This window comes from Galleria mellonella, unplaced genomic scaffold, assembly GCF_026898425.1.
Source record: "Galleria mellonella isolate WM207_F2 unplaced genomic scaffold, CSIRO_AGI_GalMel_v1 utg962, whole genome shotgun sequence".
Lineage (NCBI taxonomy): Eukaryota > Metazoa > Arthropoda > Insecta > Lepidoptera > Pyralidae > Galleria > Galleria mellonella.
In genome coordinates this window covers 656654-681408 of record NW_026442180.1, presented here as the reverse complement: position 1 = coordinate 681408, position 24755 = coordinate 656654, and the positions used below count along the sequence as shown (strand labels likewise).

At 34.8% G+C, this 24755-nt stretch overlaps 1 protein-coding gene across 1 annotated transcript in view; it reads right to left on the bottom strand.

Annotated features, from left to right (window-relative positions):
* The window catches only part of LOC113522871 (uncharacterized), a 94763-nt gene extending 83241 nt beyond the window's left edge, over window positions 1-11522 (bottom strand). Inside the window, exon 1 of the mRNA XM_052902847.1 lies at window positions 10467-11522. Coding sequence (XP_052758807.1) covers window positions 10467-11127 — 661 coding nt within the window. The 5' untranslated portion in view covers window positions 11128-11522. The remainder of the gene's footprint in view (window positions 1-10466) is intronic.
* Window positions 11523-24755: the final 13233 nt, after the last annotated feature.

Genomic DNA, 24755 nt, shown 5'->3' with positions numbered 1-24755 from the left:
TCTGGACATCAAGGATTTGCGGAGGCCGTAGGTAGGTACGATTCTTTATCTAAGGCGGTCACGGTATACTTTTTGAGGTCATAATATAATAAGTCTAGTACTGTTCTTAATCTATGGTATTGTAAATGTACTTACCAGATAGAGTGACTTTGTACAAAAGTCGTTTGCTTGGGCACCTCTGTCTCATTCGTGTTTCTATAGTGAAACAGTTATAGTTATATGGCCGTGTTTCGGTTTGAAGGGTGGGATATGGCAGTGAATTTACAGGGTACAGAGGAATAACACCTGAGTCCTCAAAAATGGCAACGCATATGGGGTATCATGAGCGAAACAGTATACTCTGGTATGTCCATGGTATTGCTCATGTCTATAGGCGACGGTTATCAGTTTCCATCTGGTGGGCCGTTATCTTGTTTGCATAAAAAATATTAAAAACACATATAGATGCCTGCAACACAAAGGTTATCAGGTTTTTTTGAAGAATCCCATACTGTAGTTTCTAGGAAATTCTCGTCTGGGAGCTCATTACGTCAGTGTAGTTTTGTGTAAGTATATGATATACTAGCTTTATTAAGTGGCTTTGCTCGCGTGAATTGGTATATAAAGTATCGTATGCGTTAAATTAGGATATAAGCTACTCGTGTACTAAATTTCATTCAAATCCGTTCAATAGTTTTTGCGTGAAAGAGTAACAAATATACATCCATCCTTACAAACTTTCGCATTTATACGCGTGATAGTAATAGGATTTTTGTTGACTATTCAATAGAGTTTATTTAATTTTCAGTCTTATCCTTATAATATCAATGCACACTTTTAAATAACGTACACGTATTTTTTGAGTCAATATTGATTTTGTTTTTTTTTTTTTATAGTAAAATTGACTTCTAGAAATCACTACTTCCGCGGCGCGTTTGTCATCAAATACTCGTACTGCGTGTTGCCGGGCCTTCATTACATAAGGTTGGTCAATTAGGAAATCTTACTGGGAAATCGTGTTGTTAGAAAACTGATTGAAGGTCGAACGCTGCAATATTATGGGATGTTGGTCTGTTGACTCAGAGCAGAGGTGTTTTTTTTTATACAACTTAGAATGGCAAACAAGCTGACGGCCCACCTGATGGAAAGTGGTAACCGTCGCCTATAGACATGAGCAGTATCATGGACATAATAGAGTATACTGTTTTGCCCATGAAACCCCCCATGTGTTGCCATTCCTGAGGACTCAGATGTTATTCCTCTGTACCCAGTAAATTCACGCTATATCCCACCCGTCAAACCGAAACACAGCCATGCAAACACAACTGCTGTATGATTGAAACACAAATGGGACAGAGGTACCCAAGCAATCGACTTTTGTACAAAGTCTCCCTCTGGTGTTGGTCTATAGCAGTGTTTTTCAATCTTTTTCATGACGCGACCCCCATATTATGTTTTTTTTTTTTATTTTACAACACAGGGAGCAAAGTAGCATGCTGCTCACCTGATGGCAAGTGACTACCACCACCCATGATCATCCACAACATCAACGCCATTGCAGGTGTGCTGCCGGCATTTGAAAAGGAATATGCTCTTTTCTTGAAGGTTATGTTGTCGTATCGGTTTGGAAATACTGCTTCTGGAAGTTGATTCCAAAGAGTGGTTGTGCGTGGAAGAAAGTGCCTTGAAAAATGTACGGTAGAGGACCGCCACTCGTCCAGATGGTTGGGATGATGTAAAAATATCTTGCGACCCCCTCCCCTCCACGGTTTCGAATGTGTATGAATTTTATTATAGTACAATTATGAAATCCGTACAGTTGTATTTATATTCATAGTTAGGTATCGATAAAATAAAATAAATAATACATAATAAAGTGTCTAAAACAGCCATGTAATCGATGTCTGTTATAGATACTTCATGATGTATCATTGATTGATTGATGTATTTACGGAACTGTTGATTTTTCACTACATCGCGACCTTCCGCGACCCCCTTGTAGAGGCTCGGGGATCTCCCAAAGAAAACACTTTAAAAAACACTGGTCTATAGAAAAACATTCATTTTCAAAGCAAGATATGGCTGGCTGTATATTATGATGTTATAAAATATCTGCTTTCGATGCTGCCTGTATTTTTTTAATGGGTGATAATGGAATGGTAACACCACCCGTGCTAACGCTACACACCGGCGGGGCACCAGTGAAGGATGATAGGTGAGGATGAAGCAGGTCAGTTAGCCCATCATGACGAATTCAACATGAATTGTTCACGATGGTTTTCAGGGGGAATAATAGGGCATATTGTGCTTCGCCCGTATTGAACTAGTAAATTCCGTTCCCGTGAGAATTATTAAAATATTTTTTATAAAAATATTTTTTATCTGTGGCTATATATCAATACGGAACGTGTCTATTAAACAATTTCTAAGCGAATACTAATGGAAATAATTTGTGAATAATAGTCGTAGACTTTTCTCAAGCCTCGTTGAGTTCAAATAGATATGTTCGGTGATAAGTGGGTATGTCGGTGCATATTCTTTTTTCAAAATAAAACCTCTTCAGTTTCTTTACCGTGAGCATTTGTTTTTCAAATAATATGGAGTTTCCCTATTCTGTATTTTTATTTGTTATGGAACCATCATAAGATCTAAATTGATTTTGATCGATAAAATATTACAGTATTGATCATCATCATCATCATCATTTCAGCCATTATCCGTCCACTGCTGGACATAAGCCTCCCCCATAGACTGCCATAAAGATCGGTCCTGAGCCACCTTCATTCATTGACTACCTGCAATGCATTTCAGGTCGTCACTCCATCTAGTGGGGAGGTCGTCCTATATTAAGTTTGACCGTAAGGGGTCGCCACTCAAGATCCTTTCTTCCCCATCGGATGTTGCTTCTTCGAGCTATGTGACCAGTCCATTGCCATTTCAGTTTGCTTATTCTTCGGGCTATATCGGTCACGTGGGTTCTTTTGCAGATATCTTCGTTTCGGATTGGTAAAATACCTTCGTCTTCAAACTCTGAGGTATTTTTGATGAAAATATGTGGCGTAGTTTTTTTTTTTCGAATAAATAAATAATATTAATAATACGCTGTCAGTTCATTGATGCCTTTAATTCTCAAACATGGTCCGATGTTCAAGCAAACATCGTTAGAATTCTTGTTTAGTTTGTATACAGTTACATACCTGTATGAGCCGAGGTGATTTGTCCGCCATGTTTGTGCAGCAAAGCAAACAGACATGACAGGATTTATGACGAGAAAACTGCCCGCTCTTATATTGATAATAGTGATTGCTCTTCACTTGGTTTCGTATTAAAAGGTACAATGGAGTTCTTTTTAAATTACTTTTTATTTTACCAGACAAAAGTCGTTTGTTTAGGCACCTCTGTCCCATTCGTGTTTCTACCGTGAAGCAGTTGTGTTTGCATGGCTGTGTTTCGATTTGAAGAGTGGGATATGGCAGTTAATTTACAGGGTACAGAGGAATAACACCTGAGTCCTCAGGAATAGCAACGCATGGGAGGTATCATGGGCGAAACAGTATACTCTGTTATGTCCATGGTACTGCTCTTATTTATAGGCGACGGTTACCACTTTGCATCAAGTGGGCCGTCAGCTTGTTTGTCATTCTAAGTTGTATAAAAAAAAAATCTTTCACATTTATTAAAGTAGTAGAAAAGGATAGAATTTGGAGATTATTGATTATATAAATTATTGTCCAAACTTCTAAAAAAAAAAAATCATAAAAGGAAATAAGACTTGGATGGACTGTGTGAGAGATGATACAGCCAGAATGGGAGTAAATGAAGACAGGACTGCAAATAGAGAAGAACGGAAGAGAAAACGTATTACGCCGACCCCAAATAATAATTGGGATGAGCATAAGAAGATGATTGTTTCTGGGGGGAAAATCACTATAACTGTGCTTAATATTAATTGGTACGGAACCCTCCAGTTGTTTACGCACTTTCAGTTTTTTTTTACGTTGCTAACTTGCTTGTCAATGTCAAAGCAGATCTCTTCATCCTCAGACTCATTGTAATGTTTAAGAATATGAAAAAAAAATACCCATTTGTCATTTGATGCTCCGGCAAACGTGTGTTATGTACAATTGTGCATTGTTAAACCGATTTCACTAAGTTGTTTTTTGTGTTTTATAGACTGAAATTAGATTGATAGTTTATTTTTTTCATACTATCACAATACAGACATTTGTATTAATAAGTATGTCTGTTTGTATCGGTCTGGGAGTTTTCTACGTTTATACATGTATTTAAAAAAAAAACTTTACCTTAATCTATGGTGCAAATTATGTTTAATGTAGGACCAAATATTGCATTGTAATATATTTCCACTCTTTACTTTCTCATGAGTGTTGTAAAAAGGGACTAAGAAAACTTAATGGTCGAGAAAAGGGCAGCAGCGTCTTTCTTAAAACGTCGCCAATAGCCTAACTGCAGTTGTCAACATGCCTGCCAAGTGGGGCGATTACTGGCAAATATTTATTTATTTATTTAAAATTTAATGCACAGTTAAATTCTATGTACATTTGGCGGACTTAACACCGGACGGTGTTCTCTACCGGTCAACCATTGGGCAAACCGAGAAATATATAGGCGATGCATTATTGTATAGAGGAAAAATAAAGTAATATTTGATAAATTCATATAATATAAACATATTAATAATATATTAAATAAATAAATATATACATACAATAAATATATAAAACATTTAAAGAAAACAACTGCAATAGAAGGGCAAATAGTAATCTATGACTCAAACAGAGTAGGAGAAGCTTAAAGGGAGAGTGATTTTTCTAAGAAATAGGTGCGCAATTTGTGTTTTTTTTAAACGGTTTTTTGATGGGTGTAAATGGTATGGTAACCCCGCCTGCACTAACAGGATACGCTGGCGGAGCACCAGTGAAGGGTGGTCGATGAGAATGAAAACAGGCCAGTTAGCCCATCATGATGAATTCATCAGGAATCAACCATGATAGTTTCCATGGGGAACCGCGGGGAGGTTGACCTGGTTGGGTATATTGCTAGCAATGGGATTCTCAGTCTCCATTACTAACAATCCCTTTCCCCCCGCGCAATTTGTGTTTAAAAGCTATAGCTCGCTTAGGTTAGATCTTATGTCAAGCGGGAGTGTGTTCCAGTGTTTAATAAAATAACCCCTGATCCGGGAGGCCTATCAGCAGTGAACAACTAATGATTGATATGTCAATGATGTATATATTTAGCGGTATTTATATATTTTTTATTATCTATAATTGATAAGGCTGAGTGCGCATGTAAGAAATGGTTGCGTGTTTTAATACACATCTTGTGAGACACTAATTGCATACAAAATTTATTATACTCGGTATTTTGTATCTACATATGTATATTAAATGATAAAATATGGAATAAATTTAAATGCCTGACATAAAGAAATAATATGAATTGTATTTAATTAAAATACTACAATTACTTACAAATGTGAAAGTTTATAAATATGTTTAGATGTTTGTTATTCGATTACTCTTAAACGGAATGGAAATTTTAATGGAATTTGGTATAATTGTAGACTGTTATACCTGTATGGGTGTGTGTGTAGAATATGTCTTATATTTACACATAGGATATGTTTTGTCTTAATGTCAATTAAATATATATATATATTTTACAACACAGGGGGCAAACCAGCATGCGGCTTACCTAATTGTAAGTGACTACTGCCGCCTATGGTCACCCACAAAACACCAGCGGCATTGCAAGTGTGCTGTCGGCCTTTTAAAAAAGAATATAGTCTTTTCTTAAAGGTTATGTTGTCGTATCGGTTCGGAAATAAAAATAAATCTAACAGTATTTTGTTCTTATACCACTGAGTTGGAAACAAGCATGTGGCCCGCCTGATGGTAAACAGTTTAGTTTATGAATAAGCACAATATTAAGTACTATAGGCATTGGCTACAAGTTATTAGCCGTGATATGTAATTTTTAAAGAATACCTTATTTCAATCTATGTTGTGTGGTCTTGATATAGAATGGGCCAACATTTCCTTTCCCGCAGGCATCGTAAGTGGAAACTAAGGGAACGAGAGATGGGCAGCAGCATCTCTCTTAAAACATCACCAAAAGCCTAATTGCGGTTGCCAATCCGCTTGCCAAGCGAGGAAATTACTGGCAATAACCCCATAAAGGAATAAAAAAAGAAAAGGAAGCCTTTTCAGCAATGGTCAGTGAACGGCTGATATGATGATGATGATGATGATGGTGATGAAAAAAAAAATTGTAAAATTAACCCTTAATTTGGCAGAACTCTTTTTTTATTTTGTGAATAATATATGTTTTAGGATGTAGGACCTTGTAAAAAGTAATAAAAAAAAAAACATATTCATTCCCTTTTTGAGAAAATTCATGCCCATCGTGGCGGATATAGCCAAAGTAGGGTAATAAAACAATATTGTAACATTTGAATGACAGATTTTTTACAGTTTGTATTTGTGTTCGGTGTAGCGGACAATATCAAAGTAATGGTTTAATACCTATTTGGTAATTATTAGTACGTTATCAGGTCTCTTCCGTAGTGAATTTCCAACGAGGCAGCCATATTTGTCAACGAATTTCCTATAGAAGTGGTCAAATGATAACTTGTGAATGACAGGATACAAAAGACAACATTAAATAACACTTCCGTGATTATCAAGTCAAGATAGTGTCTTTTAATTTTTCCGTACAAATTTTTAGATATGTCGTAGACAATGGAAACTCTATGAAGTGTCAAGGTTACTTTAAATAAGGGTTTCTTTGTATTTATTAGGTGTTGAACTCTAAAAATTGAGTTTATATTATAAAAAATATAAAAAACGTTATTATTATTAGGATTCTACATAACCAAATGACAAATTTTTAAATAAGTATCCTATATATAGTATAATATTATAAATGCAAAAGTTTAGGAGGATCGATGGATGTTTGTTGCTTTGTCACTGCACAAACTATTAAACAAATTCGAATTACATTTTGATACTCGTGTATGTTATATCCTAATTTAGCACATAAGATACTTTATATACTAATTTACGCAAGTGAAGTCGTGTAATACGACTAGTAAATCAAGTCTCTTTGACATGCCCATATTTTTAATATATTTTTGTTATTTGCATTATTATTTCATTGTTATTTACCACATTCATATCCTTTCTATATATAATTTAACATTGTTTGCCAACTGTTTTAACCATGCTGTGTGTACACCTGTCTGGGTCTTAATCTAGTTCATACTATTGTCTTTCTATAAATGTTTTTAATGTTATTGATAGTACTCTATGTATACCTTTCTAATTAAAAAAAAAAAAAATATGGCGCGTATTTGTTATTGCGTGAAAGTGTATGTACATGTTATAGAGGCGCTAATAATATCCTATCCAGCCTTCATTTTCGATGCACGTGTATTTCTACCTTTTTTATTTTAATGTAATATCATTGCTCATACTTGGGTGGCCTCAATACAGTTAAATAATTTAAAAAGAAGACTAAAAAAAATTAAACCTGTATCTACGGCATGGATAATTTAAAACCCTATTAATATGGCTGCATGGAATACGTTTTCGGCTCGTGTTTTATTTTTTTATTTTTTATTTATCACACAGTGGCAGGCACAGAGCTCTCAGATATGTTTTTTTTTCACTGTCTCTTTAATCCTATCCTTTTTGGATGATATGTTCTCATTATGTGTCAGTGTTGGATTATGGATGGATGATAAAGATAAGGATTAGGTAATAATATTTTTTTTTTTTAGAAATGTTTATATTTCATTTCGTATTTATATTATCGTGAGCATATTTTATTTATATTATTTTTAATTATAACTTTGTAGGAAAAATATTAAATCTATGTTATGGGATCTTTCGCATCGGGTACGGGGCGTGAAGGTAATTTTTGATTAATTGTTATTTAGGTATTTATTTGTTATTTATGTTTTATTATTGTAAAATAATTTAATAATATTATTGCATGCAATTATTGTAAGACATTTAACGCAAAAATATTGTACAATAATATTTTATACTGTAATTAAAGGATTTGAGTTTTTTAAATATATATTTACATTTATGTAAACATGCATTTATGGGTAGAGTGTTTGATAAATAGAAAGATAATTTATTTGCATTACTTACAGCACACAAATTATAACAGACACAGATGTACATAAAAAGCGAGATAAGAGAAATGATTAAAAAAATAAAATAATTATTAAATTAGTTTATTGCACTATTATAATTAAATAAATAAATCAATAATACATTGAGCTCATTTCCCATTTGGGTTAGCTGGAAGAGAAGTAACTCATTTAGAGTTAAGCTTACCGTTGTAAGTTTTTATGTATTACTAATGTGTATAATAAAGTATAAATAAATAATTTGAGGAAATATAGAGGTGTAGTATAATTAAATATTTAATCTTTAATCGGTTGTAGTTAGAAAAGGCGAGATTTTTAAATGTTGCGTAAGTAAGCAAATTGTTTCGATGTTATACGGTTGTGACCTAGATTCGGTTTTTGGTTAACAACATTACGCAACTCCGCTCAGTCGGTTACAACCGAGAGACCACCGTGGCTTCGATGCGAGGAAAAAAGTAACACTCGCTCCGGAAAGAGGTTTTTTTTTTATTTATTAGAGATGAACAGAATCGACCTCAGTGTAGGTCGAATGTGATTACGTACGTTTATTAGCATTTATAAGGCTTTTTGGAGATTTTAAATTTACCATGTTGTTTTCTATTATAGCATTTATACGTCTGTAAATATTATTTTTAAAGTATTTTAAATTAATTAGATTATATAGATAGAGCGTCGAGTCTCAAAAACGGGTCAAATTTTTTCTTAGTGTTTTATATACTTACGCAAATAATGGGTCTTGACGTATCTATATTTAATTATTTAAGAAATAAAATGAGTTTTAATGCGTGCAAAAGGTGCAACAATTATAAAAACAAAATACATATAGAAGTTATGAAGGAATCACTCATAACTGTTTATCACGCAAAATTTTATGAAAAAGTTGACCCACTTTTCTCGAAGCATTTGTATGGAGACACTCTATCTATATAATCTAAGACTATGACTTGCTTCTTCGCTTACTTCTTTTTAAATGGATGGATGAGTATCCTTTATTCACATTATAGAATACGGGGAATAAAGCGAGTCCACTAATGATTGTAACGGTACAGTTGTATACTCGTAAGTACAGTGAGGCGGTCTTATTGCTGAGAGCAATCTTTTCAAGAGATTATTGTACGATTAGGTATGATAATACAATAATACATAATTAAGAGAGTTCGAAATTTAAAAATTTAAAATTTTTTGGTTCTCTGTCACTTACTCGAAGATATTTTTTACGGAAGGTTTGTATGCAAAATTTACGCCGCTTACAGCGTAAATTTTTAATGTAGGACAAATTTACTTTATTTCATAATCATCATCATCATCATCTTGAGCCTTTATCTGTTCACTGATAATCTATTAGTCGGTTTATGGTGGTTGGCAGATACACCTCTCTCATAGAATGCCACAAGGACTGGGTTCTGAGCCACCTGCATCCAATGTCTCTCTGTAATGCATTTGGGGTCGTCACTCCATCTAGTAAGGGGGTCGTCGTACACTGAGTTTGCCCATACAGAGTCGCCACTAAAGAACCTTTCTTCCCCACCCGGTTGTCGGTTCTTCGAGCTATGCGACCAGCCCATTGCCACTTTAACTTGCTTATTCTTCGTTTTTTACTTTGTGTATTTGGGTATTATATTGGCATATATATTTATCATGGTTTTGTTTTAATTAATGAAGGATAGGATATATCCGTTTATGCTAAATGATGATTTAGCAATGGAGAATGAAACAATGAAAGGGTAGATAGAAATAGGCTAAGAGATAGGTTTAGACAGAAAGCGTCTCAGAATCGGCCCTAATGAGGTCAGGTGAGATGGCCCATTGTGGAAAATTCACTAGGAATTATCTACGATAGTTACGGGTGGGACCGCGTGGAGGTCGATCTGATATATTGATATAATGGGGACTAACGGCCCCATTACTAATAGTCCCTTTCCACAGCGATATTTTAGTATCCAATATTGAAAGGAGTGTCTACCATCGTCAGTTGAATCGATACAAATTTATTGTTAGCAATATTTTACGTCAATGGAGAACTCATGAGAACTTTAAATTAACACAAAGCTTTTAGTGTTAACCAGAACTCGAACTTACGAGATTTTGGGTACATAAATTGGTACATAAATCTAAGTATATTGAATCATTATGTAGTAAAGTTTTTATTCATAAGTTTCCGCTATATGTTTTGTTAGGGAATTTCACAGTTATCCGTTTTTGGATGTTACATTTTATATTAAGTGTATTGTAATAAGTTAAAAAATTTTGTTGTGGCGGAGTGTATTTTATTTCCATTTAGTTAACTCAACAAAAGACTTACTTTTCAGCGCCCACAACCTCCTGTCAACTAGTCCTTCAACGTAGAGCTGCATGTCTAGCTTGCAGTCTCCGTCCACGACGCTCTGCAGTTCCTTCCATTGCTTCACAAGGATCTCCGCGTCAAATATTCTTAGCATATTCTCGATTCCCAACAAACCGGTCGTATTCGAGCTATCCCGTTTCAAGACTAATTTCGATTCGTTCAACGTACTCCGTATCGAGTCATTCAGTTTACTCAAAACGTCTTTGTTGAGTTTTGATGTAGTTTGCTCCACCGCTTTGGTGGTTTTCACAATGTGCTGCACATTATGTGATGCTTCCGTACTGGAAGGCTTTCTCGCTGATTCCACATTTTCATCGAAAGCCTCAGCAAAGGACAAACCCTCCTCGTCAGCGAACAAATGGAACGAGTCCTCGGTCGCAGGTTTTTCGTTTCTACTCGTATTCGGAGTCAATATCATGGAGCTTAAAAGGTCAGCTGTCAGCGGACCCTCATCGTTGACACCGCCTTTGGCGGATGCCTTTTTAATATTCTGAAAAGCGTCTATCAATGCACTTCTTAACTTCTCCTCTCTCGCGTTCTCTTTACTCTCACTGGACGGCAGTTCCGCGGAATTAACGTAAATTACAGCACACAAAAATAAAAACACTAAACGAGACATTTTCGAAAAAAAGAACAATTATTATTTTTTTCAAACAACCACACGCATACTGGCAACACGATTCTGTATTCGAAATTGGCGCGCGTTTCGGTGTCAAAGGTGCGCGCGCAGCGTCATAGTTGTAATGCGACTGGTGGCGGCGCGTCGACGCAGGGGCTGTGACATAACACCGTTACGAAGTTATAGTGGCACTTTCACTGAGGCGGGCGCGCGTCTCGAGAGCCTCGCCTCGTCCACAGGTGTACCGTATCCTTGTAGGGCGCGGCGCGAGCTGCAGCGATAGTGTCGTACCACTTTTTGTCGGTATGTGTACAAAGCAACAGAAACCGGCCAAGAGCGTGTCGTATGTAGGCACACGGTTACAAGCACGTTTGAGCGCGGCCGTTAGCCGACTTCCATATCGCATCTGCTGAAGCTGGACGAACCTAATTAGATATATTCTCATTTGGAATGATCTCTCAGATCTCAAAATACTTACCAAGTGATTGCATTTGGTCATCGCGTAGTGACAGGTGATGGAGTATATTGTAAGAGGTAACTAGAGTATTAAAGCACAATGCTTAAAGAAAGGATTTTTAAAATAGAACCCTTTATTCTTCTCTATTCTCTTGCTTTCTGTTTTAAGAGAATCAAATTCTCTATTTCAATTGTTCTTAATTTCTAGCAATACACCGTCTCAGATTGTATCCCATGTCTCACTCACTTCATTTTCACATATCATTATTATTTAAAAAGCCGGCTGCACATCTCCAATTCCTCTAGCCTTTCAACTGTGTCATGCAAAATGGTGGAAAATCCACATCTGTGATGAGAAATAAAATGGGATCACCTATAAATTACCTTTTATTTTTCAATTATTAAAAAACTAAGACCTTGCTGGATATAAAATTATATATTTTTTGCACAATATTATATACTTGATAAAATAAAAATAAAATGGCTTATGTTCCAATACATTTTTTTTTATACAGCACTTGTTTATAAACATGGACCAAAAAAGTCTCTCTTCAATTGACACTTAAGTGGATCTCCTATTTCATTATTTTACGTACATTCTTGGCGTTAGGGACAAGAGGTGGTTTGTTTACAATAATTTAAGCTTATCGCCAAGCTAGTTTGGACAAAACAGTATATATGACATTATTATCTATATGTCCGCTCAGCGGACGCGACACAGTTGAGAGGCTAGTGTTGCTTTCTGTCAGATGAGTCGCATGCTCGTTTGCTCCCTGTGTTATAAAAAAAACTTTCGCTACTAACCGAATTAGCATAAGTTAATAGATCAGGTGGGATTAGTATTTTATTTCATCTTTTATTCATTAAAAAACCTTAGTTTCGAAGTGATTGCTCTTTTTTAGGGCACAGCATAAAGCTGAGTTGTGACCATTATGTGTTACTGTGGCACACGCATGAAGGGGAAAAATTCTTACTAATTTTATGCATTTGGTTTTTGTTTTTTTTTTTTATTTTTGTACATGTATACTTTTTTTATCTTTTTTCACTGTGCATTTATGTCTCTTGTTATTTGTGTGCTGTAAGGAAAGCAAATAAATTATTTATCTGTCTATCTATGTATCTATGATTAAAAGTGGTTTGCACAAGAGAATTTACGGGTGAGGATGGAATGGTAACCCCGCCTGCGCTACGGGGCACCAGTGAAAGGTGACAGGTGAGGATGAAGGCAGGTCAGTTGGCCCATAGTGACCACTTGAACAAGAATTAACCACTATTGTTTCCAGGGGGAACCGCGTGGAGGTCCACCTGATAGGGTGTATTGCTGGCAATGAGGTTGTTAAATCTCATTACTAACAATCCCTTTCCTCCTCAAATTACAAGAGTATTAAACCAAATCACCTTCCTGATTTCGTTTAATTTTCTTTTTTTTTCTATACAACTTAGAATAGCAAATAAGCTGACGGCCCACCTGATGGAAAGTGGTAACCGTCGCCTATAGACATGAGCAGTGTCATGGACATAACAGAGTATACTGTTACGCCCATGATACCTCCCATGCGTTGCCATTCCTGAGGACTCAGGTGTTATTCCTCTATACCCTGTAAATTCACACCATATTCCATCCTTCAAACCAAAACACAGCCATGCAAACACAACTGCTTCTTCTTGTGCATGCATATTTAATGTTCGTGTTTGGAGGTGCAAAAGCTAGCACAAACATATCTGAATTTGCTGTAAATTTTGAAATATATGATTTTGAATGTGGAATTATTGGGAATGTCAAGAGAAACTGTTATTTTTTTGTGAAACATTCATTTCTATTCAGAAAGGTATTTTTTTATCGTATCAGAAAATGTTTCTATTGAATAGGTACTTAATATTGTTTTTTCTGTTTTATTTATTATATGCGCAGTTTTAAATGCATATCTTCTTCTATACTTATAATAAATCTGTAGAGAGGTCAATTCTGTACATGAAATATATTTCCAAAATAACTATCAGGCGGTGATTAGTGATCGATACTGATGCCAAAAATGCAATCAGTAAAATTTTTGTCTGTCTGTCTGTATGTTCGTTATAGAAACAAAAATTACTCGATGGATTTTAACGAAACTTGGTACAATTATTCTTCATACTCCTGGCCAGGTTACAGTATACTTTTCATCACGCTACGATCAATAGGAGCAGAGCAGTGAAGGGAAATGTGTCTGTTACATCAAAACCATTGAACCGTGAGGTAGGACATAGGCTACTTATTTTACGAAAAACGACGGAAACGCGGACGAAGTCGCGGGGAACAGCTAGTATACTAATAATTAGCAACTTCATAAACAATACCTCTATATTATTGTTTACCACAATGATGAACATGAACATGTTCATCCAATCAACTATTATTTCAACATATTTTCGAAAATTGTGTAATAAACTCGTTACTCTAGCAACGTCTTGGCGTCCACGATGAGCCCAAAACTCAGCGGTAGAATTATCCATTGGCTGTTACTAAGCCTTCGGCCATTATCGTCGCAATTGTTACGATATGGTTTATGGTGGCAACTCGATCACATTACTGCAAAGCGAACGTCACATGTTTGCGAAAGCCTCACACGTTGTATAATGTGGAATTCCAATTGCGTCCTTGGTTTATTATGCAATGGTGACATATGTACGGAATTTAGAACATTTTATCCTTGACTTAGAACTTTCAATTGGATGCATGACGTGCTTGCTACCTTATTTGCACAAATTTTGTTTATCTTTGCCTTTTTTTTTTGATGCAATTTTTAAAAAGTATGACTTTATTTGTACGTCCGTTAATGCGTCTGTCAGAGATATTTTTTTCAGCGACTATTAAGAGTCTTGCTTCAATTTTATTGTTAGATAAATAAAAAACTGAAAAGTTTTTTTTTTTACAATAAGGTACAAAATTATTATAGTTTCAGTTACCAGTTGAGGTAGAGAGTTAGTGTATGGAATTCCTTGTTCATTTGTACAGTCTTTCATAAGTTTTGTTTGTTGAAAGACAGTATATTTTGTTCTCCTGTTTGTATCGTCCTCTTGTTCGGGTGCTGCGGCAGTGACAGCGGAAGCAATAAAGAGGCGTAAATACTCACATCTGGTGGGGTCTTATTGTTTTCTGCCATTTGCTGTAGAGACGATGGGCCCGTGGGGCCCAGATGCAAAGAATTTTTATCGGACGATCGCAGCGCGCCTCATCGAGGTTACTGGTGACCCAAGAGCTGGTAGCTATTTTGCCCAAAAGATAAGTTTGGCAATCCAAAGAGGTGATGCCAGTATCTTGGGTACGCTGCCTCGGTGTGGTGCGTTGGGGGATTACTTATAATTAGTATTAGTATTTAAGAAATTTTATATTAACTTTAATTTATTGTTGTATTGTTTTTATATAATAAGAGCTATTTGTAGTACCAATATTATATTTAAAAATTGTATATCTTGTAAAGCTTCAATAATTTTAAAATATATTACCTAAACATATACGAGATTTGACTGTAACAAGTGTTTTTTAAAAAGAACCTTCATAATATGTTAATTAATAAATGTTACTATAGCCTAAATGAATATATTGAGGGGAAAGGGATTGTTAGTTATGGAGACTGAGAATCCCATTGCTAGCAATATACCCAGCCAGGTCGACCTCCTCGCGGTTCCCTCTGGAAACTATTATGGTTATTTCCTGATGAATTCATCATGATGGGCTAACTGGCCTGTTTTCATTCTCATCTATCACCCTTCACTGGTGCTCCGCCAGCGTATTCCGTTAGTGCAGGAAGGGTTACCATACCATTTTCACCCAGCAAAAAAAAAATGAAATATTAATATTAAATATAAATAATCATCATTAGTCAAAAACATTGTCTCGTTTTAATTTGTTTTGCTTCACTATATAATTTTAAATGTCGTGTTTTATGTATTGTTAAATAATGCATGTACTTGATTTATAAATGTTTCATATATTGTACGCTTGTATAGCGGGACATGGAGATGCTATTTAACCTAATAATACCTTAATTTGATCCACAATAAAAACATTTGTACTTGTAAATTAGTTTTTAATTTTTTTATGCTAAGTAGCTTATGTTTATGGAAAAATGCTATGAAAATAAATAGATACCGTTTTCAAAATTCGACGTTATGCATATACAACTTACTTATACAACAGTTGACGAATTATTATTATTTAATGTTGATAAACGATATTGTTTTTTGGGAGAACTCGAAAATATTAAGTAACATTTACGTAATTATTATATTATTTACAGAATAATAGATAGATAGATAGATAGATCGTTTATTTGTTTGTTACTAATCACACACAACATGTACATAAGAATAGACAATACATAAAACAACATAAGATTTATAAAATTGTGTTATTATGTGTGATCTGCAGCATTAAAAAAAATTACATAATCTGTACTTTATTATTAAATAGCACTGACATTGAATTTAATCTAATTTATTGTTATTAATTAATTTTTTAACATACTATTATGATATAATATTTATATTTATAATAAGTTTACTATTGTAATCTTTTGGAGGAAACAATAAAGAGTATCTGTCTATCTATGATTTTATTATTATTAATCGAATGAATAATTAACGTAATATTGAATTAGTTAAATATAATAACTTGTATCTAGCCAATAATGAATTTGCATGCTTTAGACTGCAGGGTAATCATTTGTACTTCACAATAAATGAAGATCTGCAAAAACAATATTTTGGCAAATAAATATATCTGTCTATCTATTTTTAACAACCAAATAAAAAAAAAATTCTTTGGGAGCATTTCTGTTACCTTTATGAATAAAACATGACCTATCGGTATACTGGCATGACGTTATTTTTGTTACAGTTGGCTATTTTAATCATAGATTAATGATTTTTTTTTATACCACGAAGCACAGCCCGTCTTATGGTAAATGATCATTGCAAGCTAAGAAAGCCTGCAACGCTAGAAGTGTCACGTGCGCGTTGTCGACCCCAAAGAAACCTTAATATAGTCTTTGAAGAACCCCATGCTATAGTTTTTAGGGAAAACCTCGGCTCATTCCACAGCCTAAGTGTTCGCGGGAGAAAATTCCTTTGAAACCGCACTGTATTTAGGCTCGAGCGTGTAAGGATGAATTCTCTGTCTATGGCGAGCGGTGAGATGAAAAAAAAAATCTTTTTATGATGTTGATGCTTACTATTGCTAGTGTGGTTATTAAATATTTAGAGACTATCATGATAGTTAATAATATGTAATTACAAATTAATTTACATATTTTTATCTAAAAAAAAAACATCTTCGATTTTTTCCATACAAAAATAGGTCACGACCATCGTCGTAACGGCGAACAATGCGTGAGAGAATCTAACTTGTATACCTACAAAGTGATTACGTCGATGGATTTTGCAGCTGGAATAAATCAGTAGCCATCGGTGTTAAGTGTTTCGCCATGTCCACCATTTCGTTCTGCTTACCACCTACCTAATGGTCGTAGCGTTGTGTAATTTTTAATTACCAGCTATTTCCCGCGTGGATTATGATAAAAAGTAATCCAACATATGATTTATCATTTCATTAAATTTTATTGAAATCTATTCAATCTTCTAACTAATATTCGATTTTTTATATCGTGAAAGTTTGGAATGTTTTTTGCCAAGAGACTGCAGTATGGGGTTCTTTAAAAAAGGGTGTAAAGAGGTTTCTGTAAAGCCTGCAACGCGTGCGTAATGCCCTTGGTATTGCAAGCGTTCATAGGCTACGGTAGTCGCTTACTATCAGGTGGGCCATATGCTTGTTTGCCACCTCGGTGGTATAAAATTGTTTTACAATGATTTGTGTTTTCTTTAACATTCTACAGACGCACATTTCAACAAAATGAAATACACACTTATTGTATATTCACTGTTATATTATGAGGTAGCGACATCCACGCGCTCTTTGTTTAAAAAGAAACTTGACATGGTTTTTTTTAAACATATATCATCATATTGTAAATGTACCAAAGCCTTCACTGTTGTGACTAACTTATGTGCTATATACATACATTTACATGCATAAAAATTCTGTCATCTAAGTTTTCCCGCTAAAAATTCAGAAAGTAATTGTCAGGCAAAGGTACATAGACCACACAGCCATAAAGTCGTCGACAATCTGATAACTGGCAGCACTAATTATTAAAAGAGTATGACTATATATAGCCAGATGCCTATATATTTTTTAATGGGTGAAAATGGAATGGTAACCCCGTCCCTGCTATTGGTGTATACTGGCGAGGCACCAGTGAGGGATGATAGATGAGAATGAAAAGGTAGGTCAGTTAACCCATCGTAAGGAATACACCTAAAATTCAGCACGATGGTTTCCAGGGACCACGGGGAGTATGACCTGACAAGGTTTTCTTTAATGGATAAAGATGGAATAGTAATCCCGCATGCGCTATCGGCATACGCTCGCGAGGTACCAGTGAAAGGTGACAGGTGAGGATGAAGGCAAGTCAGTTGGCCCGCAGTGACCGATTGAACAAGAAATAACCACTATGGTTTCCAGGGGTAACCGTGTGGAGGTCGACCTGATAGAGTGGATTGCTAGCAATGTGCCTGTTAAACCTCATCACTAACAATCCCTTTTTCTCGCAATGGGACTGATAGTCCGTATTACTAACAAGCCCCCCCCCCCCCCCGCCTATATGTATTAGGTACACGTAAATAAAATAATAATACGTAAGAATAGATAATAATGAACCTGTCATAATATGCTAATTATTACTGCACACTATTAAGTATCAAAAGGTATTACAAAACAACTTTCCCTTTGGTCACATTACTGTTCCGCGAGCGTTCTGCACCGATACCGTTCCGGAACTGTTCCGCGATACTAGTGACCGTAATCATTGCTTACGTGCAGGTCGGAGTTCAAAAAATAAAATATTACGTACAATATTATAATTAAAATATGTAATTGCTGGATAACTTTAAAATTAACATAACATGATACTTGGCTATTTATAATTCACCTTTTATTAATTGTAATTTTTAAATTCAATTACTTGCAACACTGAAAAATGGCGCGCTTTGTTTTTTTTTAATTACAGAAAAGATGTGTCAAAATTTAATCAGGCTTTGAATATAAACTCTTTTTACGTGTTTTTGACACAAAATTTTTGCACTCGATGCTCTGTCTTCATTATCTAATTTTACAATACATCACGTAATTAAGTTATTATCGTGAACAGCGACATACTGCCATAAAATATGTTAACTTTGTAACATTAATACTAACATTCTGAAGTACTGCAATACATTTTCATTGCAAATTTTATCTGAAAATCTTTATGGCAAAACATATAAATCTACATAAGTATACTTCATTCTGCGAATAACAATTCAATAGATTTAATAGTGGGTATTTGTCAATAACCATGACATGTGGGCGTGAGTTGATGTAAAAATACAATGTATCGCCCATAGAAAGAGAATGCATACGCAGATACTATTCTTAATCTATGGCATCGCCATATAATTACTTTTTATTCCTTGGATGTCGTAGACACCGTGGTGAATTCACCACGGTGGTGAAAACACCGTGGTAAGCTACATTATCTGCGAGTAACAGCTGTGTTATTTGTGAAAGAATTTTAAAAATAGAATAAGTTATTTATGAGTAAAAACGAAAAAATGGAATCTTTTTCTTTTTTAACATACGTTGAGTGATAAAGTTATAATAAAAAACACAAATAAATAAATAAATAAATAAATATATATATATATATATATATATATATATATATATATATATATATATATATATATATATTTATTTATAATATAATTAATACCTTAAAATCTTGTGTGACAATGAATTTACAGGGTATATGACAGTGAGTTTACAGGGAACAGAGAAATAACACCTGAGTCCTCAGAAATGGCAACGCATGGGGATATCATGGGCGAAACTGTATAATCTGTTATGACCATGGTATTGCTCATGTCTATAGGCGACGGTTACTACTTTCCATCAGGTGGGTCGTCAGCTTGTTTGCTATTCTAAGTTGCATAAAAAATTAAAAATATCAAGTTGTGTTAACTGACCTGCCTTTTTATCCTCACATATTATCCCTTATTGGTGCCCCGCCAGCGTATACCTATAGCACAGGCAAGGTAATCATTCCTTACTCATCCATTAAAGAAAATACTTAGAGGTATTTTACGTTTTAAGTATTTTTATTTATGCTTTTCGAAAATACTTCATATATTTTATGTAATTAGGCATGGTTATCATTACATAATCATTTGGGTAAATTTGAATGGCGCTCCCTGACTTCGAAAAAGTCATTGAGGGGCAAGTGATCCGATAAGGTCAAGTTCCGTTAAAAGTTCCAATTTCGACTTTGACATCTGTTTGTTTTTGTCTCTTTTTTTTTTAATGGATGATAATGCAATGGCAACTCTGGCCGCGCTAACGGTATACTCAAAAGGACTTGTATCCAGAGCCGTAAAATATATTAATAGACAAAAAAAAATAACGATATACACTGGCGTGGCACCAGTGAGGGACGATAGGTGAGAATGAGAAATCAGGTCAGTTAGCTTATCACGATGAATATACTATGATTTAACACGATGGTTTCTAGGGGGTCCACGTGGTGGTCGACCTGATAAGGTGTATTGCTAGCAATGGGACTGGTAGTCCGCATTATTAACAATTCTTTCCCCTTAATGCGATAACTTATTACCTGGGTATAATGGGCCATCAGTTTGTTTGCCATCCTAAATGTCATAAAAAGGGGGGAAAGGGATTGTTAGTAATGGAGACTGAGAATCCCATTGCTAGCAATATACCCAACCAGGTCGACCTCCCCGCGGTTCCCCCTGGAAACTATCATGGTTAATTTCTGATGAATTCATCATGATGGGCTAACTGGCCTGTTTTCATTCTCATCTATCACCCTTCACTGGTGCTCCGCCAGCGTATCCCGTTAGCGCAGGCGGGGTTACTGTACCATTTCCACCTATAAAAAAAAATGTCATAAAAAGAAACGCTAAACAGACAAAAAGAACTATGCCAATCGAGAATTTGAAAATCGCTTAAAAATACCGTGTAAATAGAAACAATAAAGACGTAAACGGAGTATTTTAATATTATATTGTGTGTAAAACAGATGTGCATTATGTGGTAGGCACATTTACTTCAAGCTTTCTCTGTTCAATGACTAAGTATAAATGACTTTGGCGCGTCTATAACAAACATCTAACAAGGTTGGCAATATTAAGAAAATGGATGTTTTTTTTAAGATTCCGCGTTCTAAATTCAAATATTTTAAATCTAATATATTTATTGTTCACACGATATTTCATCGTTAGACGGCGCGTTTTGTTTGTTTTCAAATATAAAAAAAATGGGATTATATTGTGATGTTATTTTGTTTTTACGAGTATAAAGCAAAGTCTATTTATTAAATTCTTGATTTATTTCAAACTAACGGCCAGTCCCGGCGTCGCACAGGTGGACATTTTTAACATTTCCCTTCACTGCTCTGCTCCCATTGATCGAAGCGTGATGAAAAGTATACTATAACCTGTCCAGGAGTATGAAGAATAATTGTACAAAGTCTCGTTAAAATCCGTCGAGTAGTTTTTGTTCCTATAACGAACATACAGACAGACAGACAGACAAAAAATTTTACTGATTGCATTTTTGGCATCAGTATCGATCACTAATCACCGCCTGATAGTTATTTTGGAAATATATTTCATGTACAGAATTGACCTCTCTATAAATTTATTATAAGTATAGATTGTCCACTTCAAAATCAAGTCTTTTTTTTAAACTTAATTTTTTTTTTTCTAGCCACTTTTGTCACTTAATATTTAATCATTTTTAAATGATCATGCCTATCAACAAATAGCATTTAATACCTATTTATGTATGTAGACGACATCTGTTGTCATAATAAAGGTGTGGGTGTCGTAATCATAGGCACATTGGTTTACGTAAATGGGGACCTAGATTTGATTTTCTATTAGAAGGCCAGTCTAGGAAACGAACGTTTCTAAACTGTTTGGATATATGTATTCTGATCATGTGATATAATATTAGAGATGAGAAGTGTAGTATGAAAAAAGAGAAATGTATGTATGTAAATGGTAAGTATGTAAGATCCAGAAAAAGGTACTTTCTTCCACGCACAACCACTCTTTGGAATCAACTTTCAGCAGCAGTATTGCCGAACTGATACGACAACATAACCTTCAAGAAAAGAGCATATTCCTTTTTAAAAGGCCGACAGCACACCTGCAATGCCGCTGGTGTTGTGGATGATCATGGGCGGCGGTAGTCACTTAGCATCAGGTGAGCCGCATGCTCGTTTGCCCCCTGTGTTGTAAAAAAAAGGCAGATGATAATGAAATGGTATCCCCATTTTGTGAAAGATGACATGGCCAGAAAGGGAATGGAATAGTTTTGTATTTGGTTAATAAAGTTATTTAAATAAATATTAAGAAAATTGGTTTAAAGGTGATGGAAGAAACTTCGAGGAAATATGAGACAATAACAGAAAGATGAGGACTTAATTTTACCAAGTTCTTATAGTTTTTATTGTATTATACATATGTATAAATTAACTTCTTTTTAAAAATTATTTTTTTCATTAATGTACGCAATACTTCTATAGACAGTCATATTGCATACATTATTTGCAAATTGGAAATGAATTCATATATTTATAAATAGAGTTTAAATGAAGCAACGTCCGTCTTTGAAAGATGGGTGGCCTTCGGTGAATTTCTAAGGATTAGCAGTTATTTGGCAAACAAGCTAATATTATAAACAATTCTTTAAATAATACAAGGCTGCGAATAAACAGTAGGGCTCGCCTGATGGTATTTTTTTTTTTTTTTTTTTATAGAACTTAGAATGGCAAACAAGCTGACGGCCCACCTGATGGAAAGTGGTAACCGTCGCCTATAGACATGAGCAGTACCATGGACATAACAGAGTATACTGTTTCGCCCATGATACCCCCCATGCGTTGCCATTCCTGAGGACTCAGGTGTTATTCCTCTGTACCCAGTAAATTCACGCCATGGTATGCGGTTACCGCAGCTCATGAACGTTATGTTTTCTACTTTCATGTAATAATCATAGGTCGTCAATTCCGAAGGTCGTGGGTTCAAATTTTACCGATATCAAATTTTTTGGGTGTTTATTTAAATTTCTGATTTTTTTTCTGTTGATGGATATTAAGGTCAAGGAATAAGCAGTTATTTTTTCTGCGGAGCAAAATATTGCTTATCTATAGCAAAATTGTTATGTAATCTAATATATAAAATTCTCGTGTCGCGGTGTTTGTTACCAAACTCCTCCGAAACGGCTTTACCGATTTTCATGAAATTTTGTGTGCATATTGGGTAGGTCTGAGAATCGGCCAACATCTATTTTTCATACTCCTCAATGATAAGGGTGACCCACCCCTAAAATTTATATTTTATTTTTTTGACAATTTTTTTATATTTATTTTATTATAACTAAGCATTAAAAAATACATACAGCTTAAAATTTTTAACCTTTTAAGATCAACCCCTGTTTTTTAATAGCGATTTTTATATTCCGAAAAAGGGTTGCAAGATGGCAAGCGAAAATAATAATTGTAGTACGAGAAATCTTCATGTATAGTCTATAATTTTCTTAAATTATATCTTTTTTCTCATAAATTTAAGTATTTTAAATCTACGAAACATCTCATTGTACCTAAATGCACTTTATTTGTAAAGTAAGTTAACAAATTTTGAAATAAGAACTGACCATGGGAGTTTATATAATATTAGATAATTTTTTTTTATATACTACTCTGGTGGCAAACAAGCATACAACCCGTTTGATGGTAAATGGGTTTACCGTAGCCTATGGACATTTTTAACACTTCTTTGCATAATGGTGGAAATTTCCATCATAACATTGAAAGGCCAAAAATTATATAAAAAAAACAAGTTCACTTTAAGTTGATCGTGTCTGGATACCTTTTTAATGTCCATTGCAAAAAAAAAACACAGCTGTCAAATTCATTTTTTAAGCATTTTTCCTTTAATTTTGAACATGAATTATATCACCTTGATTAATTTCACCAATAAAAAAAATCATGCAAAGAAGGGTTAACACTAGGGATATCATGCGCGCGTTGCCGACTCCTAAGAAACCCTAATAAGTCCTTTTTAGAGAACCCTTCATTAGAAGGTCATTCCATTGCTCTGAGCGTCGCGGGAAGCTTCTCCGAAACCATACTGTTCGTGGCCATTTTGATTCTAGGGTGTGAGGATGGATTCTCTGCCGATGGCGAGCGGTGCAATGGAAAAAGGTGGCTGTAGGTATCATACTGTAGAGTAATTTTAATATTGTTACGATTGAAAAAAAAAACAATTTAAACAATGCGTGTTTAAATTGTTTTTTTTTTTTTTTTTTTTTTTGGGAAACACAATATAGGAATGGACAAGACAGTAAAAGTTTTTGTGAAATCGTCACATTAATTTCTCATGACAAATTGTTAGTGCATTTTTATTATCAATAGATATGCTAAGCGGGACCGTGCCGCTGCAACGAAATGATGCCGATTTAGATAAAAGGCAGATACGTGTTCGTGCTCGGTGCAATACGAGGACTTTCTCATAATAAACATGTCATTGTTCCCACATGAACCATATAATTACCGATGTCATAATGTATTGTCTCATTGTGAACAAACACGGTTACTCTTTATGAGATTTCCGTGTTGTTTCTTTGTAGTACTCAAAATGGTTCATCCTTCGTATTACGTAAACACTCACTGTGATGTTTCTTTTTAGAGATATGCACATTTGTAATACACACACACACTTACACGCACAAGCACACGCACTCACACGCACACGCACACACACACACACACACACACACACACAGAGAGAGAGAGAGAGAGAGAGAGAGAGAGAGAACTTAGAGACGTTTCGTGGACACATTATATTTAAAATATTTGAATATAGAATCGCATATTTACAAGTGTTGATTTTGCTTCGCAACCAGCAGTCTTTTGCTTCATAAAGACAGCAGCTTCAGTCGGCATTAAATTGATATAGGTCAAATATGAAAATCAATACTGTCAATTTTTTTCTTTTTTTTTTTTAATCAT